Source organism: Ammodytes marinus (genome assembly GCF_949987685.1).
Source record: "Ammodytes marinus genome assembly, chromosome: 24".
Classification (NCBI taxonomy): domain Eukaryota; kingdom Metazoa; phylum Chordata; class Actinopteri; order Uranoscopiformes; family Ammodytidae; genus Ammodytes; species Ammodytes marinus.
Genome location: NC_137228.1, coordinates 9,653,978 through 9,673,629, shown reverse-complemented (window position 1 = coordinate 9,673,629; position 19,652 = coordinate 9,653,978). Strand labels below are relative to the sequence as shown.

Below are 19,652 nucleotides of genomic sequence, written 5' to 3'. Positions count from 1 at the left end.
GATGATGAGCGCACAGAGAATCCAAAGGAAAGGATGCAAGAGGACACACACAAGATTTTCTTCCACAGAGCGAAGAGAGAAAGAGAGAGAGCACAAAGAGCTACTTCACAATACAAGAGGACACGTGGGATGGGGTCATGATGAGAGTGATTGAAGTAGCAGTTTTTTAGAGGGGGGGGGGTTTACAGACAAAATGAGAGAACTTTACAACAGCTTCCTGCTGAAAAACTGCTGCGGCCTCCCCCCAATTGCAGTAAATCATGTCACTTGGCTACATCCTGTCTGTTCTCCACTTCTCACCGGCCCCGAAGGCGATAAACAGGCCTTATTGGAAGCAGATGTTACGAATGGGAGCGAGAGAGGAAAGAAAGATAAAGAGGAGGAAAAAGCAATGGAGAGGTAGAAATGCTTTGGATCCTAATGAGATCCATCTGAATGCTACTGGTCTCAGGTCAGCCTCCAGTGAAACAGAGGCTGAATCTCTGCTCTGATTACTTCTACCACAACAAATCGTAAACCAATGGCACACACCCACAATTTTTTTTTCTTCTGCTTACTTTGTTCTTCCTGGCTTCTCATGCATGAGGAACTGGTGTTATCGATGTCAACATGCATCTGTCCAGCCATGTATTAATGCTGTATACTACACATCAATGTTGTTGAGTTTTTCGTGCCCTGGTTTGAGTGGTGTTTGTACTTACACTAGCCATTTGGAAGAGAACCAAAGCCAAATTAAAGGTCTTAACATTTGAACTACTGAACACTGAACTCCTTATTTCTCTTTGCAAACAAGATATGCTTCATCTCGTTACTGACTTTGCTCCTGTGTTAATCTTTAAAAGCTGTTAACCCTGCCCTAACTAACTTCCAGTGTGACACACACACACACACACACACACACACACACACACACACACACATACACACTTCTGGGTGAAACGGTGAAGTGAGACTTTTGTTTCTCTTCTTAGAACCTTAAAACCACACGCACGCGACCAGCTGCTGGCTGCAGAAAGACGCAGCATCTAGACACGCGTCCATAAAAGTGGCTTGCGACTAGTGCTGTTGCAAGGGTCGAAACTATTAAGAGTATTGAGGATATATAGGGATAAACAGAAGAAAAAGGTTGAGAATAGTTCACCTACCCATTTTTGTCTCCGCTTCCGTGGAAAAAACACTTTCCCAGAGGCAAAATACAATGAGAAAATACAAACTAGTGACCAAACTCCGAGTTGATGTCCACAGGTTGTCTGGAGAAGGGGGGCAGCGTGCAAACAACCGGGCGCCTCATTTTGGGGGGACGGTGGGTGGGGGTGAGGATGGGGGCTGTGAGAGTGACGTCAAGGCCAGATCAGACCTCATTAATTACTCACCCCAAGGGTTTTAATGGTGCTATTCTTGTGCAAAAAAGTGAAGCAGGGGCAGTGTTGCTTACAAATATTTCTCATTTCCACGTGATTTTCTTACTTTTTGTTTTTTCCTACCATAAACTTAAGTGCAATTTTGAGATCTTAACTTTACTTCTACTACTTTTCCTCCACTTCTTTAACTGGTAGCTAAAGTTTTAAATCAAAGAGTGTAAGTAAAGATTAAACCTTTTTCTTGCTGGTGATGACCTCTCTCAGAACAGCAGTGTCTGGATGGAGCTCCGTCTCACGTTTCAGATGTTTATTAGCTCTTGACCAAACAGACATTTCCTCTCTGAACCCCTCACATGGTTTCATTTAAATCACAGTTCGAGCCAAAAGGAGGCAAAATCAGCCAACATTTCGAAAAAGGTCTAAGATTAAAGAAACCCTGAAAAATAAATAAATAGGCTACTAATTTGAGAAGAACATTTTTTTCTTTCCTCTCCCATTTATCATCACAGGAGAAATCACATTATTTTTGTGACTCTTTGGAAGGGCCCCTGACCCAGGTTTGGGACTAGTCTAAACTAGCATACTGTTTATAAAGTAGTCCAAACTATATCCATCTCCAGGACACTTATGCTGTGCTTTGATGAATCGTTAACAATCTAAAAGTCATGTACAGCATAATACCATATACCTATCAGTACTTGCTGATATGCCTATATTGTAAGACCTTTTACTTTTAACGCAGTATTTTTTTATGTTGTACTTTAAGAAAACAACCAATTGAGAGATACAGTTTAATTATATTATTTCAACAAAGTGCTAAGAAATCACCACTGACAAAGCAGGTTTAATCCAGACATTAAAGACTTTATTATAAACAGAATTAATATAAAAAAAATACACATCCACAGTCTTAAAAAGTAAAGGGTTCAGAGTGGTGCGAGCAGAAGATAAAAGTGTATAGTCGATGTTCCTCCTTTGGAACCAAGCTAACAGCTTTGAACCAGAGTAAATGTCAGAATCAGAGAGGCGCAAGTTTACAACAGATCTCCGACAGGCTGCTTCAGCATGTCGCATCACAGGGCTGGAGGGTGAGCGAAAACGGATTGGGAGGATTTTTTTTTTAATATCTTCATGGGGAGGCTCTTCTCATGAAACGCTGACCCTCGGCTGACACCCTCTCATTTCTTTTTCAGCTCTAAATCAGTAAGTTTGTTGCTGCCGTCTCACTGGGAGCCCTATCCCCCTCCCTGAGTCACAACCAGGCTCTGGCCGTGTCCCGTCACAGTTTCAGTGGGATGACAGGCCAGTACTTTGTCTGTTTGATGTCACAGTTCCTGTCAAAGGTGAGCTGCATTGCCGTCTCCATGGCCATGATCTTGGCGGCGTCCTCTCCATAGAGCTTCTTCATCTCTGCCCCGCGCCTCTCCCCGGGCCGCTCGCAGGGGGCCGAGCTGCTGCGCCACGACACGCTGCGCAAGTCCTGGTCGGCCGGCACATAGCTGTTGTGCTCCTCATCATCAATCTGCTGCTGCTTCTCTGCATGGACAGGTACAAAGGTCATGTTTAGACACACAGCAGCCACTTCTATTCACTTTTAACTAAAACTATATGTTAACATTAATATGAATATGCTTGTATGTTTCATTTGTTTTTTTATGTCTGTTGAAAAGCCCTTCTAGGGATGGGCATTGGAAATCAGCATTAACCATAAATGCTGTACATTGGAGATTTCGTTGTTCAAGTGTCATGTGGTAGCAAATCTCGCCCTATCAAATAAACATGAAATGAAAACATCCGGTTGTTATTGTGCATCCCTAGGGAAAAGCCTATTATAACATAGTGATGGGTGAAGTTTGGAGATCCTATCCCTACACCCCCCTGTTCTTCTCTTACTTAGCTCCTCTCTGTGCTTCTCCGTATGGGCAAAGTACTGCCGGAGCTCCTGGCTGATCTCCATGTTGCTCACGTCACACTCGATCTCGCTGTCGGAGCTACTGTCGTCGTTATCCTCCATCTCTTTGGCGTGCCAGTCCGCATAGCGCCGTCGGTTGATGGGGCGCCGCTCCTGGCAGAAGCCCGGGCCGTGGGCAGCCTCCAAGGCCTTACTGTAGGCACGCCGGTGTCTCTGGTGCCACGCCATGGCCTGGTGGTAATGCTGCCAGTAGCGGCTGTACACCGGGCTGGAAAACCAGGACATCACAGTGCTGATGTCCTCCTGACGAAAAAGAAACAATTAAACACAGTTTTAATGCTTAGTCTGACATTGGTTGTTTCACAAGGACACTTCAGGAGAGGGAACACAATGTCGCATGTCCAGCAAAAGTAAACAGAAGAATAAACAGAAGGTATATCTGTAAACTGTCACTTCCTGTTGACATAACAAACAAAAGGGGGGGGGGGGGGGGGGGTGGGTTCTATGCAGCAGTCCCACTTTGTCATTTAGGAATAAAACGGGGGTGTATGTACAACTAAAACCACAATATTAGTACCATTTAAACTGTGAACAGTAAACAATACCATCTCGGTTGCCTTACCATAACTGGGGATGACTGTAGTTCAGTGATTGTCCCTGCTAACGCTGCTATCACTGCTAAACACCACCAACCTGCTAAAACAATGAAATACTAATAAGAACAGCTGTGATAACCAATAGCTAGTTTAACAATGTCTGCTTGTTGGGATTAAATACCGCTTGAATAAAGACAGTCAGGGCTAACTTTGTGAGCTCAGGAGGAAAACAATCCACACGCTGACATCTTGAAAACAAAAGATGGGCGCTACCAAACGTTACATGTCCATGTACGACACAAAGCCATGCACAAAGCACAGCCTGTGAACACAATGCCACTAAAATAAAACTGAAACCCACATTAGATGCGTTCACGTGCTTGAAGCCCCCTCGTTGGGAGATATTTACCTGCGGCGTGGCTCGCACTCACAGCACAGCCTCCTCAGAAGAAAAATATTTCCCAGCAGCCTTTGAGTGACAGCTAAATAAAAGTGCGGCAAAGTAGCGACACCCAGTGGCCCCTGCTTAAGTGTGTAACGAGGTGAAAAAAACATTGGACGGAGCACCTGTAAACTGGAATTTTACTTTTTAAAGGTAGGCTATTTGGTTAGCAAGAAAAAGTTAAATAGCTCGAGAGATAACGTTCATATTAAAGTAAGAATAAGTGGGACTTAGTATTTTTATTAAATTGGCTTTCACCTTTTAATTTTTATTTGGGCCTAAACATTTTACCGTGGCATTTTAGTCGCAGAATTTCGAAGCCTCGCTTTAGCCGTTCATACTTTTTAACTTTCTTTACTATGAGTAGTATGTGTCACAAACTCTGACACATAGAGTTAATGGAGTCTGTTTTATTCTTGTCTCGTTTAGGGGAACACTAGTCTACCTACGAAGGATGTGGAGCTGCTGCAGGAGAAGAATAAATATGTAAGTAGTTTCTTGTCATTATGTGTATTGTTTTAGGATCTGGCCCATCAAATGTATGACGTAGGCCCTATTCAGTTTTCAACATAGATAGAATATAAAAGGTTTTCAACCGGTTTTAGCTGCACCTTCAGACCAGAACGTGATTTAAATAATATTGTTGTGTTTACCATGTGCATATTGTGTCAAATATATAATAATAATCTTTATTTGTATAGCACCTTTCAAAAAGAAGTTACAAAGTAGCCTATCCTTGTTTATATTTTGAAACAACAGTCTGACATGATGTGTGGATGGCTTCTTTTTAAAATAAAGAAATTATCCTTTTTTAAAGGTATTTTCATCTGGTAAAAGAGAGTGGGGACTTCTTCTTCATCATCAGGCCTTAAAATGGAGAGCCATGTGATGTTCTTGAGGGTCAAAAGGTGAAGTTCAACCTCCCTATGGCCATGGATGGAAGTAAGTCGGCAAGGCTTTTTTTGATTCGTGGAATAGCCTATATCCATATTTGTATTAGTAAAACTTTTTCTAAATTAGTTTCAATTTAACTAATGTTCTTATGTAATGTGGCTTCACAGTGAAGTGTTTGAGAGTAATATTGTGATTATTATTCATGTTATGCCTTGTCAAAAACATAGCTGTGTCTGATTCTGGTTTGAAAGTGCTTGAATATGTGAGCGACATTGTATGGCCGAACATTTTCTCCTTTGTTGCGCTGTGAGACACATCTGACTGTAGCCTGCGTATATCTGGGTCACGCGCTGGCCTCAAGGCTTCAAAGCTTTTTAGAGGAAATGCAACAAGGCAGATGTGCCTCTTCAAAACACATTTCCCTCTGTGTTGTTCCAAATGTTTTTTTTTCTATGACACATAAGAAGTAGTCTAAAAATAAAACAAGAATTCCCTCTATCGCAGAACACAGATTTGATGCAATATGTACTGCTTCTTTGAATACTTGCAATGTGTAAGTATTTCTGAAACAGTGCTTTTGATGAGTGCATATATAGATACAGGAATCTCAGTTTGCTGGATACTGTTAAATATGGGTCATACATGAGACTTAAGTGTTTACTGCTACTCCCTCTGCTGGTCTTTGCTCGGTCACACATCTTCATTGTATTTAATCTGAGGCTCTTTACCTCTCTAACAGTAAACTGAAGAAGTAGAACGAATGATCTAACAATGATCACATGGGCAGCCTAGAGTAAAAACCACAATGACCAAACCACAGATAAGATAATAAGGGGGCTGTTGAATTGAATGTGTGGTTTGTATTATGTGCTTCCCTTCCTTTCTTTTTTTCCCTTGTCAGAGTGTATTCGATTGTTGCGCAGGTCAAAATGACAAGATATTTTATTGTCAAATGTGTCCCCTCAAGATTTAACCCCGCTCTACCTTGGGTCTGTGCGCTGTACGGTGTCTAATTGCTGCTTACTTCACATTTAATTAAATATAACCTTTTAAAGTGATGGACGGCTCTGTTTCACACGCTTATTCTTCATGCATCGTGTGTTCGCTTGAATGTGTTGCAGCGTTTTCACCACAGTCTTGACACTTAAAGCCGTGAGAGCAGACAACTGAAAAAGAAAGAGACTAAACTAACTTAAAACCGAGAAAACATTTCAGTCTGCCCTCCTGTCTAACTGTCTGTGTTGTAGTTTCACTTTGTACGAGGTTTCCTTTCCAGCTGAGAAAAAAAAGCTCATGTTTTTATTAACCAACAACCATGGTGACATGTATTTAAAAAGCCATAGCGTTTACTAATTCAAAAAAAGCATTACCCAGCAATAAGTCTTCTTAAAGCCTTTCTCCTGGGTAATGGGTTTGCTACCTGCTTGATTAAATTATTTAACACAATGCTGTTGGACAGGGAAAACCACCTCTCTAATCTGATCCCTCTGTAGTCCGGTATCAAAGTCTCTTTGACGAGTACCTTTGTCAGTTATCTCAGAGGACTGTTATGTTTGGTGCAGTGGTGGACCTCTGTGGAAATTTGCATTGTGCTCAATGTGAAGGTAAGTCTTTTCAATGCACTGCCGTGCCAATATATATATTTCAAGCATGTAAGAGTATTAAATTCAAATTGACTGTGAAAAACTCCCCCTTCAAGGTGCCGCTTCATCAAGGCGATAGAAATGGAGTCCAGTAGCACTGATTTCGACCGGCATTTGGCCCAGTTCTTGGAGGAAATCATCGCTAAGTCTGAAATGATGACACAAAGGTTGGACTGATGGTAGCTGTTTAACATCTCTTTTTTCTCCAATATTTTGGACACCCCATATTGAAAGTCTTGAAGATCCCTGTATGCCTGTAAAGCACATGAGATTGCATGTTTTCAAAGGAAACAAAGGAATTAACCAATTAATCTGTATTTTTTGTTCCCTTCTAGACTCAGTTGTCACCTCCTTCAGGATGTGAGGCCCGTCCTCCGCTTGACGACCAACAATGACGCAACAGTGACCAGCAACGACCTCCGACACATTCACACAAAGGTCAGTTTGTCTCATGAACGTCATAAACTCAAACTGCTTTTCCTCGGTTTTAAAACATGGCTCATACTGCAGCCTTTGCAATTTTACATGTGTGTGTGGTCTGCTGCCTAAAGCTTCTGCAGGTGATGGCCAGCAGCAGTCGACTGGAGCAGAAGCTGGATTGCTGCCTTTGGCTCCTGAAGGTTTTTATTGCCGTGGTGATGGTCCTGACAGCGTTGTGGTGTTTTGTTCTTTATGTCCACTGCTCACCCGGCTATTTGTACTGGGCCACGTCTAAAAAGTGATGCTCAGTACTGACAGTATCATTGGGGCTGTGTGGGTCTGTTTGAGGATAATCCTTTTCACACTTACATGGATTTACATGTAGTTGTCTCTGTGTGTATGTACTATGTGGATGCATCTTTTACTGCATCTTCACTTGATTCAATAAAATCTATCCATCAATCTATGTTGATCATAACTTCACAATTCTGTCTTTGGTGCTGTTGTTGGTATTATATGTACGGTCCAACTTTCTTTAATGAAGGGTGATTTGGTCGAAATTGATGCTTTTGAAATGAAACCGGTGTTAAAGATTCCCCCTGCAGTGTCTAAACCGGAAAGTAGAGGCAGTCATGTAAAATGCTGTTTTCCGACAGCAGCACTGCTGTTCCGACGTCTGTACCATTATGGAGAAATGGAAATCGCAGTGTTTCCTTCTTCTGCCCCTGTGTGTTTGTGCTTTGACAGTGAAGGTACTGTACAGGAGTCATTTTTTTTTAAGTTTGGTAGATTTACAATTCGCCAGCACTAATGTTCTTATACTGACCCACATTCACTTTACCCTTGCTCGCTCTGGTGCAGTTGCTCTTATGTCCTCTAATTGCAGAAGCTCTGGTAAAAACCATCGGAAAATAATTGAATTATTGCAGGTGAAATATGAACTCTTAATACTTTATTTTTTAGGGAGTATTCTACTGTTGCTTGATTTTTTGTGTATTTATGGTGTTTCCTTGTGCAAAACGCTTTGCATATTCAGAGGCGACAAAAGATCAGCGCAATCTGGACCATCTGTGCCTGAAAAGCCAGCACTTTTTGGTGAGCAATGAGTTTTTTTTTCATTCTTTTGTTGTTTACACATTTCAATTTATTATGTGATTTTAACATAACTAACATAACGTGTGTAGCACATCTGCTGAGAGAAAACATTTAGTGACAACTGAGAAAGTGTTTCTACACATTTCTTTCTTACTTTGTTTTTTTGGCTTCGATATGTCTGTTGGGACCAGTGGTGTAAATAAAGGTGTGGGGGAGTGAGTCTTTTCATTTCATTTTCCTTTATTTAACCTCGAAAGATCAATTGAGGGGTGACCCTCTTTTACAATGACGTCGAGTTTGTACATATACACAATATACAATGAGAATACATAACAAGTTTACACACACACACACACACACACAGACAACAACAATTTAAAACATTCAGATCAATTGAATGAGAGACATAATAGCCTAATTAAAACAGTTACAAGTGTAGAGGGGCTGATTCAAAATAATAATTTTAAATTGGTTAACAGTTATGAGTGTATTTATTTTAATTGTATGTTGTAGGCTGTTCCAGGAGTCAGGGGCACTATGGCTAAAAGCGGATTTACCAAGCTCAGACCGGGCATAGGGGACATATAACATGAGCATGTCAGTTGAGCGGGTTTGATAAAGCCCATCTGAAATAAGCAGCATTTCTGTCAAATATAGTGGTAGCTTTCCAGTCAGAGCTTTATATATAAAAATATGCCAATGTGCATCACGTCTCTCCTTAAGGGAGGACCACCCAACCTTTTCATATAAAACACAATGGTGTGTATCATAAGCATCTCCTGTAATGAATCTCAAAGCAGAGTGAAATACAGAGTCTAGAAGTTTAAGGCATGAACGAGATGCATGCCGATAAACCACATCACCGTAATCAAGGACAGACATAAAAACTGCCTCAATAATCCTTTTCCTACTGAACAACGGGAAGGTGGCTTTATTCCTATAAAAATAGCCAATCTTTTGTCTGATGTGATATATGACAAAGTGAAAAGATGAGGTTTCACTATGAGTCAAGTTTCCTGACTAGAGCCACAATGTGTTGACATGATAAATAACAATGAAAAGTTATTGTTTTTCATTTCAAATAATGGCTTAATTGATGCTTTATGCATCCTTCATCAATTATTATGAATAACTTGTGCATTGTCAACCATGTTCTGAAAATTTTACCAACTCTTGCTTACATCCTTTTTGTAATGTTCTAACATTTATAAATTAAGACTCATTTGACCTAATAAATGTACAAATAATTAGAAATTAATGTATTTGTTACATTTTATAAACCTTTACAATTTTGGCCTCAATAAGAAGTGTTTGTGTTTTTTTAGGACAAAGAAGACCCACATGACTTATACACAAGCCTCCAGCAGCCAGAAAGTGATCTCTACCAAACCATCTCCTCGACACAGCATCAACTTGCCACCAAGAGAAATTCATCCAGCAGCAACAATGTAGCAAAAATCTAGAAACACTATAAAATAAATGTTAAAATTCTAATTCTAATATACAATCATGTTAAAATACACACAAAGACGAAGGTTGCTCGTATCACCGTCATTTACATCTAACAGGAATATAATATAGGAATATTTCTAAATTAATTGCTACTTATTTCTGCTACTTGTGTTTCATAATGTCCCAAACGTAACATTTGAAATATACATATATGAAATATTTGTGGATTGTACAAATACATTTTTTTTAGACAAAGGATGAATTAAAAGAATGAGTTGAGTCTTTCGGCTCTCTTGTCCTTCGTCATTTATTTTGATAAGTGTTAGGTGTTACTCGCAAACACGACGGGGGCGTCTCCTTTTAAAGATATAATCAGTGGTCAATAAGTTAAGCGAATGCAAGTATCTGTTTCTTGCATTCATGTGTGGTTTTATTCCATGTCAGGATTAACACAATGCTGCTCTATTTTTAGCAGTAGAAGTAGAAGCAGTCGGTGTAAATTTCATAATTTTTATCTAATAGTACATGCAGTAGCACTAAATAACGTTCATTTTAAAGTATCCAAGTCTTAATCACAAGTAGGAATCTCTGCTCTGATGCTACTTGGCTTAGACAAGGCAGACTGTCAGTAGCACATAAGGTGCGCTACTTGTTTGGTCTCATTTATCATCCTAAGACTCTATGACTGTGTTGTTATTGCCTGTGATTTCATGTCAATAGAGTGACTAACCTACTTACTTTTTTAGTTACCTACTCCAAAGTATATGCTTTGCTTACTACTTCGCTTTAGAGTGTGCTCACATGAAAGCAGAAGCGGTCGATGCCTTGCATTTCCGCTTTTAACGACCTCACACCAGCTCAGACCTGTGAGACATTAGATTGAGGTAACCAGAGCACTGTGCAAAGAGGTGTCTGTGTTACCTTACAGTACAGTATACTGAGCAGCACTGTTGCTCAGATGTCTTGACCAGTATGGGTAGATGGAAACTATGGGTTGTTCTGCTTCTGCCGCTAACTTTCCATGCCAACGGCAAAGGTACTTAAAAGAAACTACTTTTTGATCATATACAGTCATATGAAAAAGTTTGGGAACCCCTCTCAGCCGGCATTATAATTGACTCTGCTTTCACAAAAAAAAAGATAAAAGTGGTATGTCTTTAATTTACCAGGAACAGCTAAGTACTGGGATGTTTTCCAAACAAAGATTTTTTGAAAAGCAGTATTTGGTTGTATGAAATAAAATAAAATGTGAAAAACTGGCTGTGCAAAAATATGGGTACCCTTGTGGTTTTGTTGATTTTAATGCCTGTAACAGCATGTAAAACTGATGACTTTAAACACACAGTTGGTTGGATTATGTTGTTAAGCCTTGAACCTCATAGAATTGTCTGTTTAATCATGAGAAAATGTATTTTAGGTGCCTAAATGCAAGTTGCACTTCTCTTTGACTCTCTGCTGAAGTGAAACAGAATGGGATCATCAAAACAGCTCCCAAAAGATCTGAAAAACAAAGATTGTTCATTGTCATGGTTTAGGGGAAGGCTACAAGAAGCTTTCCCAAAGGTTTCAATTGTCAATTTCGACTGTAGGGAACGTTGTCAGGAAATGGAAGGACACAGGCATAGTGGCAGTTAAACCCAGGCATGGCAGACCAAGAAAAAAACAGGAGCGGCATAGGTGGAGGATTGTGAGAATGGTTGCACACAACCCACAGATCACCTCCAAAGACCTGCAAGAACATCTGGCTGCAGATTGTGTATCTGTACATCGTTCAACAATTCAGCGCAATTTGCACCAAAACATCTGCTTTTTATAAAGACCAAATAACTTAATTTTTGTCTCATCAGTCCAAAGCATTTTCTTCCAATATGAAGCTGGCTTGTCTAAATGAGCTTTTGCATACTCCATGCAACTGTATCTGTGGTGTGGGCGCAGAAAGGGCTTCCTTCTCATCACCCGGCCATACAGATGTTTTGGTGCAAATTGCACTGAATTGTAGAACCATGTACAGATACACAATCTGCAGCCAGATGTTCTTGCAGGTCTTTGGAGGTGATCTTTGGGTTGTGTGCAACCATTCTCACAATCCGCCGCATATGCCGCTCTTGTACTTTTCTTGGTCTGCTAGACCTGGGTTTAACTGCAACTGTGCCTGTGTCCTTCCATTCCCTGACAACGTTCCTTACAGTAGAAATTGACAATTGAAACCTTTGGGAAAGCTTCGTGTAGCCTTCCCCTAAACCATGACAATGAATAATCTTTGTTTTTAAGATCTTTTGGGAGCTGTTTTGATGATCCCATTCTGTCTCACTTCAGCAGAGAGTCAAAGAGAAGTGCAACTTGCATTTAGGCACCTAAAATACATTTTCTCATGATTAAACAGACAATTCTATGAGGTTCAAGGCTTAACAACATAATCCAACCAACTTTGCGTTTAAAGTAATCAGTTTTACATGCTGTTACAGGCATTAAAATCAACAAAACCACAAGGGTACCCATATTTTTGCACAGCCAGTTTTTCACATTTTATTTTATTTCATACAACCAAATACTGCTTTTCAAAAAATCTTTGTTTGGAAAACATCCCAGTACTTAGCTGTTCCTGGTAAATTAAAGACATACCACTTTTATGTTTTTTTTGTGAAAGCAGAGTCAATTATAATGCCGGCTGAGAGGGGTTCCCAAACTTTTTCATATGATTGTACCTTGAAGTCAATGTTTTTGGTTTTGGTTTAACTGAATATTTTCTGTCATTTGCTTGTTCGCCAAATGCATAAATAAATGAACCCAGTGATTGTATTTTATATAAAAAAAAATCTGATTAATAGATGAAACTCTTGCAAAACACATTGGACGCCTACCAGACGTGACTCCAATTTGCACCAATGGAACAGGAAAGACTATCACACTGATCGTCTGTCATATCAGCACCAGGAGCAGGGTAGAAGAGTGTCGTCTGGCATATCGACATGGACAAGGCTTTGAACATAATTGCGACTCAAGGTTCAAACTCATGGAACAAAATCAGACTGTGTTTCTCCACTTGAGCAGTTTAACACCAGGGGATAGTGGAAACTACAGTTGTGTGTGTTCACAACTAGACGGAACAAATATTCTCCATCTGAATATCACTGTGGAACGTAAGTGATTTATTTTACAGCAGCAAATTTACAAATGGCCGCACATAATACTGAATCTACTTGAGTTGAATGTTTCTTTGCAAATGAGAGAATATCTGTGCTACATTTCTGACTTTTTTTTTTCTTTTCTTTTCAAAGCTAAGTAGAACGAAGTAGCCAACAGCTCCACAGAAATGCCTTTCATTTTTGTTGGAATTGGTGTACTGATATTCATCATTATAACTGGAGTTATATTGGAATTTATCCACAGAAAAATCCACCGTGGGTAAGAGACTGATATGCTGTAGTGCTTGAGTAAAGAGTTATGGCTTGTTTTAGGTGCTACTATCATGGAACAAATTTGGTTCCTACGCACAACACCATCTCCACACAATGGCCCTCATTTATCAATCTTGCGTAGACCAGAAAAATGGGTGTACGTACATTTCCACGCAAATCTCGGCATTTATCAATATGGACGTGAGCGTAGGGTACGCTCAAATCCCACGCCAGCTCTCAGCTCGTGTACGCAAATTTGAAAACAGCTTGGACTCGCAGTGCAGGCTGTGCCGGGTAGCCGATGACTTTGTTGGACACTTATTAGAAGATAATACAAATGCAGTGCAAATAAGACCGAAATAAAGATATTAATCACTTAAAAATGAGCAGCTTATGTGCAACTGAGTAGGAGAGCTGATTCAATAGTGCGCACACCGGCTGCATGGGACTGCGTAAGGGCAGTCTCCGTCTTGGAGCAGCTGGGGGGACACTGAGGCACGGGGGCTGCATTCATTCAAAATGTTAGCCTAAGTATTAAATATGTAGGCTAGTAGACATACACTGCTCTTTATGATACAAAAAATACACGGCACACCATTCAGCTTAACATTTTATTTATTTGACGCATTTGTAGATGTTAGTTCCTCTTTTAATGTGTCATTAATGCTAAAGCGAGCGATTTATTTCCACCGTTAACCGGCACGTTGTTCCTATCTGCTGGTGGAGCAGGACAGTGGGCGCTCTCACAGCTGATCGCTGCCGGGTCGGCTTGTGCAGCTGACGGCCGGGCTGACCACTCGTGCCAAGCGCATGCTGTCATACAGTAAAACGCTAAATGTGTTATTTTTAGTTTTTAAAACCCTTTTGAATAGTGCTATCTAAAAGGGCCAATACATTCCAATCATTCAAATCTCTGCAGACGTGTATTTATTTTATGGGGACCATTATCGGACAGTTGGTGCATCTTTTTCTCCTCCACCACTTATATTATGCCCGCAGCCCCGCACCCCCAGTTGGTTGCATTTCAGAACAGCAACACGCTTTTTTAGTGGCGATTTTGAGTCAACACCAACGCTGTTGACCGCAGCAGTTATTTCCTTCCTAACTGCTGCCTTCTGTCGTTCTTTGATGCTGCTTGTAGGCTAATGCTCCGAAATGAAACTCTTTTTTTTTCTACTTTCGCTGTTATTCTGTCAATTTCTACTTCAGGGAAGTGCCGTATTGCGCATATCCATGTCGTAAAACCTCTGGGCGAGGCCTCTAAACTGAGAAAATATAGGGGCGTGATACGCTCGTTTTCATCCGCCGCATTTATCAATAATGGCCTGGCGTACGCTGAGATTGGCGAGATACGCCTGTTTGATAAATACCACGCGACACCTGGCGTAGGGAGGTATTTGCGCCAGAATCTGCACCAGTTTCCACGCAAAATTGATAAATGAGGGCCCATGTGAGTATATAATGAATTATTTTCTTTTGCAACAGAAGACGGACAGAACCACTCAGCAGTCGTCCAAATGTGGTACTGTAAACTTTACTTTTCTCTACTTTATTTTATTTTATAAACTACTTTTCTTTAAAACTAAGTTTCCTTTGCAGGAACCACAAGACATCGAGGCATACAGCACCTTCATTCAGAGAGAGAATGGACTTTATTCACTAACAATGTACTAATAATTCAGTTGAGATGACACAAGTTCAAAAATGCATTTTGTAGAGTTGAAAACCTTTAGCTGTATCCTTGCTTTTCATTCTGTTAATTTCTCAATTTTTTGGATTCTAGATGGATTTTATTTTGTGAGTTAAATGTTTTAAAAGGAGCTCACTAAGTGCATTGTGCTGTTTGAATCATATTCTGACTAGCAGAATTGTGTAATTAACTAATGGTTGAAACAAAGTTGACTTTGTTTTTTGGATGTCAGCTTTTCAGTTTGTCAAATACCTGTAAAGCAATTAAATATCACATAATATACTGCTGATTAAACTTTTAAATACAGGTTTTACTTAAGTCAAACATCCCTAATATATCATCTTTGAATTTAATTCTGTTTATACAGTAATCATAGTGTGTTACAAATAGAAATCATAGGGAAAGTGCACTTCTCATTTTAAGTATTTTCAGGGTATTTTAGAGAATATATGGTAACACACCACGGTGCTCTTAAACAGTTGATGTTACACGGGGCTGTTGTATATTTCAGGGGTTTTAAACAACAGACACTAACTCAGCTCCCGCCGTCTGTGACCTTCGTCTCGGCTTCCTGTGTGGACTTCCTTTCCTTACCCCAAATCTGCCTCGAGGCCTTTGTTTCTGCTAAACGTCCTGCAACAAAATCTACCACGTTATAGCCATCTCAATCTGGGTAAGTTTGTCTTTTCAAAGCGCTATGGTTGCTTTGGCACAAAGTGATGCTTTCAATAAAACCTGTATAAGAGAATCACCCACAGAGAGTTCTACCTCTAAGTCAGAGGAAGTCATGTCATGTACTTCCTTTTAAGATGATAAGTTATTTTAAGTAATTTGGGGGTTAAGGTAGCAAAATGAGTGTATCACAGTTCATATCTCACTTTAAACTGCACGCCGACAGCAGCACTGTTGTTCAGGCTATCAGCGATTATGGAGCAATGGAAGCTCTGCTTTGTCCTGCTCCTGCCCCTGAGTTTTGCCCTGACTCTGAAGGTACAGGAACCTTTTCATTTCAAACAGTTGGTGCAATTAAGCCAGTTTTGCATTTTTGTTTGGTAGATTCATATGTATCACGTAACTTTGAATTATTAAGGGCATAGGCTATTCCACGATCTTCTGTAATTTCATCTATTCTTGTATGTGATAAGAATCCTTCATTTGCAGTCAGGCATGAAAGATATGTATAAATAGTACAGACATTTAGTCATTAATAAAAATGTTTCTTATCATTTGCAGCGACTCTTGTGAAAACCATAGGGAACAAACCAGACGTGACACCAATTTGCACCAATGAAACACAGAATATCATCACACTGATAGTCTGTAATATCACAACAGAAAGGAGCACGGGAGAAGAGTGTCGTCTGCTTTATCAACCTGGAGGGAACTTTACGTATAATTGTGACTCCAAGTTCACACTTTTGACAGCGAATCAGGCTGTGTTTCTCCACCTGAGCAATTTAACTCAGGGCATAGCGGGAATTACTCATGTGACTGTTACCATGAAAATGGAAGAGATATTCTGCATCTCAGTATCACAGTGGAAGGTACAAGTAGTTATTTCCCTAAATTATCAAAATCAAATAATATATTACGTATTTTTGTAGGTACTGAGAGGTTTTTATTTTTTTATTTTTTACTCAAATTATTTCCCATTGTGTGTTTCAGAAGCATTCATTGAAATGGAATTCCTCCTCTATCCTTGGATATTGTTGATCATCATCGCTGCGTTGGTCACTGCGCTGTGTATAGTTACAGAACACATACACTATATAGTTTTACCTTTACGGTGGTTTGGCTATTTAATATGAAAAAGTAGGTCCTATGTACACAGGAAATGATGAGGAGAGAAAGAGAGGGCTTCAACATGCATAAAATGGGCCACAATTAAATGTTGCGCCCACAGTATTCTCTTTGCATTATAGCCTCATGAACTATAGGCTACAGTTTGTGTCGATGTGGGTTTGACGCCGGTTTCCTCCTAATAGAGGTGAGGAGGCCATGAAATGTATCGACCAGTAGAGACCGCGTTGCTTTCTATTCACAGCTCAAGCTCAGTATGTGGCGGCCACAAGAGCAAACATGTCAGTTTCAGCAGCTCAAAGTGTGCAGGATATACTTCACGTTGGTTGGCTCACACTGTTGTCAACTTATGTAGATGCACATAGCAAAGGCATGAGAAGTTTTTTTCAAGGTAAGAAAAGGTGTGAAAGCAGAAGCTGGTGTTAGCAGCACTTCCTTTTAGGGAGAGTTAATAGTGACTTGTACCTCTGCTCTCCTCCCTGCAGCAAAATATATTGACTGCCAGCAGCCATCGCTTCTTGACCAGTATGGCCAAATGGAAACTGTGCTTTGCCCTGCTTCTGCCACTGTGTTTTGCAGACAAAGAAGGTAATGTACATAAAATTGTTTTCCTAATCTAACATTTTTCCAATTTACATTTTCTGAAGTTTCTCTGTTGGAGTTAAATATATAATTTTATATTCACAAGATGCAAAAATACAGTGAACTCTAACTCAGATTTTGTTTGCAGAGACTCTTTCGAAATTAATTGAGGGCGAACCAGATGTGACTCCAATTTGCACCAATACAACACAGAGTATCATCACACTGATAGTCTGTAAGATCACAACAAAGAGCAGGGGAGAAGTGTGTCTACTGATGTATCAATATCAAGGAGACTTTAACTATACATGTGACTCCAGGTTCACACTCATGACAGACAGTCAGACTGTGTTTCTCCACCTGAGCAGTTTAACACCAGGGGATAGTGGAAACTACACCTGTGAGTGCACATCTCCAGATGGATTTGATATTCTCCATCTGAATATCACCGTGGAAGGTAAACACACTTTTTATTTCATGCAAATCTAATGTGGTAATTTCCTAAAGTTTTAGTGTTTTTTTTAATAGTTTTTCTCTTTGCAATTTTGTTCAAGCTGAAAACACCAGAAGTAATGCACATATTCAACTTGCATTGATCGGTGCAACTATTATATTCCTCATTTTAACCGGAGTTATCCTTGGATTAATCCTCACACGAATACGCCACAGGTGAGAGACTACTGCGTTTATATTTCTGTTTAATCATAGCTCATGTTCTTGACTACGGAAGCTGAGATAAGCAATGTTTGTGATAAAAAACATTTATTATAAATAATTACTGAAAAGAAGCGTTTCTGTTGTGGCTATTATAATGAGCATAACTGGAAATGTTTTTCTGTGAGATAACTGGTTATCTCAAGATAACAATTCATTCATTTCAATTCACTTGTGATCTCGAGATATTGGCATTTAATTTGAAGTAATAAGCTGAAACGTCCTTTATATTATGTTTTCTTGTTATCATGGGAATATTAGCCTCGTTTTCTCGGATCACAATAAAATGTCATTTAAAAAAAAGCTTCAAACATACAATTCTTGGCTTTCCGTACTTGACAGCATAGGATGCCCTTATACAACAAAATCTTTTGTGGTGAACAAACATTTCATGCAGCATCTTCCAGATCCTTTTATGTTCATCACTTTTATCTGTCTATCAACTTCTACTTTCACATAAAGCTATAACAGGAAACATGGTCTTTCATTTCCTGTGCCATTAATAGACATTACTGTAGCTTCATGACTTACGCATAGCTGTTTGACCCCAGCAGACGACCACCGCCTGAATAATAAGTATTACAAATGTCCAGTAGTTGGTTATATTTGAGTCCTCTACCTTAACTTGGCCTGTGTGTGTATTGTCACACTAACTCTGATAACTGTTTACATTTAAAGAAACTGTTCAAGGTCAGCCACATCTGGATGTGAAACTCCTGTAAGTCATTTTTACATTTAATTTTATTTCAGTGGTAATGTCTTGAACCAATATCTTAGAACATGATGCATCATCAAGTTGTTTTCTCTCTTTTTTTGTATAGGACCCAGATGACCCTTACACGAGCCTTCAGCAACCAACGAGTGATGTCTACCAAACCATCTCCTAGGTTCAGCATTAATTCAACACCATGACAAAATGTAGCCTTCTGAAACACAATGACACAGCAGGGAAAATGTGGAAGATAAAAAAAATGTTGTTCTGTAAAAGATCCAAAATAATGTCATCTTTATCCATTATGTTTTTGTGAGGATGTTTTCCAAAAAAGCCTGGAACGGCCATGATTGCAATTATTTTGAAATAACATTATCTCGTAGTAACAAAAAAAAATTGTTTTCCCGTGATAATGAGAAAACAAAGGGTTTTTTATTATTATTACTTATCTTGTGAAGTTGTGATACACAACAGTCTTTTGTTATCTCCAGATCAAGGGTTAATTAACATATTTTTACGTGATTAAAAAATAATCGCAAGCATGGAAGTTCTGGGCTTCTTTACCAAAATATTGAGTTAGCAGTATTTGTTAAAAAGGTCTTATGTAAACTACTGTAGTCAAGAAATATATTAAAGTGTGTACAATTTGAAGTCTCTTTTAGAACCATTTTATTCAATTTTTTGAGTGATGTGTCTCTCTCATTCTCATAATCATTTTAAAATGAAGCTATCCAGAGAGAACAATTGGGTCTTGCTTTGTACAACATTGATTATAAGTGATCAATTAGTGGGATTTAAGTGTGTAACTGATGAGTATATCCAAAGGCTTGTAATACTTATTGTTCATTTAATAAAATATTACTTTGCATTATAGCCTCATGAACTATAGGCTACAGTTTGTGTCGATGTGGGTTTGACGCCGGTTTCCTCTTAATAGAGGC

The 19,652-nt window shown here is 39.5% G+C and overlaps 1 protein-coding gene across 3 annotated transcripts; it reads right to left on the bottom strand.

The window, feature by feature from the left end:
• Positions 1-2,216: 2,216 nt before the first annotated feature.
• gemin8 (gem (nuclear organelle) associated protein 8) lies at positions 2,217-4,325 on the bottom strand. Of its 3 annotated transcripts, none has more exons than XM_080053137.1 (4): positions 4,279-4,325; positions 3,896-3,966; positions 3,255-3,576; positions 2,217-2,897 (listed from the first exon to the last, which is right to left on the bottom strand). In XM_080053137.1, the coding sequence occupies exons 2-4, from the start codon at positions 3,896-3,898 to the stop codon at positions 2,641-2,643; spliced, it is 582 nt and encodes a 193-aa protein (XP_079909263.1). In that variant the 5' UTR covers positions 3,899-3,966; positions 4,279-4,325; the 3' UTR covers positions 2,217-2,640. The 3 variants fall into 3 exon arrangements, with proteins under 3 accessions (XP_079909263.1, XP_079909262.1, XP_079909264.1); XM_080053136.1 differs by having other exon boundaries at positions 3,896-3,969; positions 4,279-4,304; XM_080053138.1 differs by lacking the exon at positions 3,896-3,966 and having other exon boundaries at positions 4,279-4,324.
• Between the last annotated feature and the right edge of the window lie 15,327 nt (positions 4,326-19,652).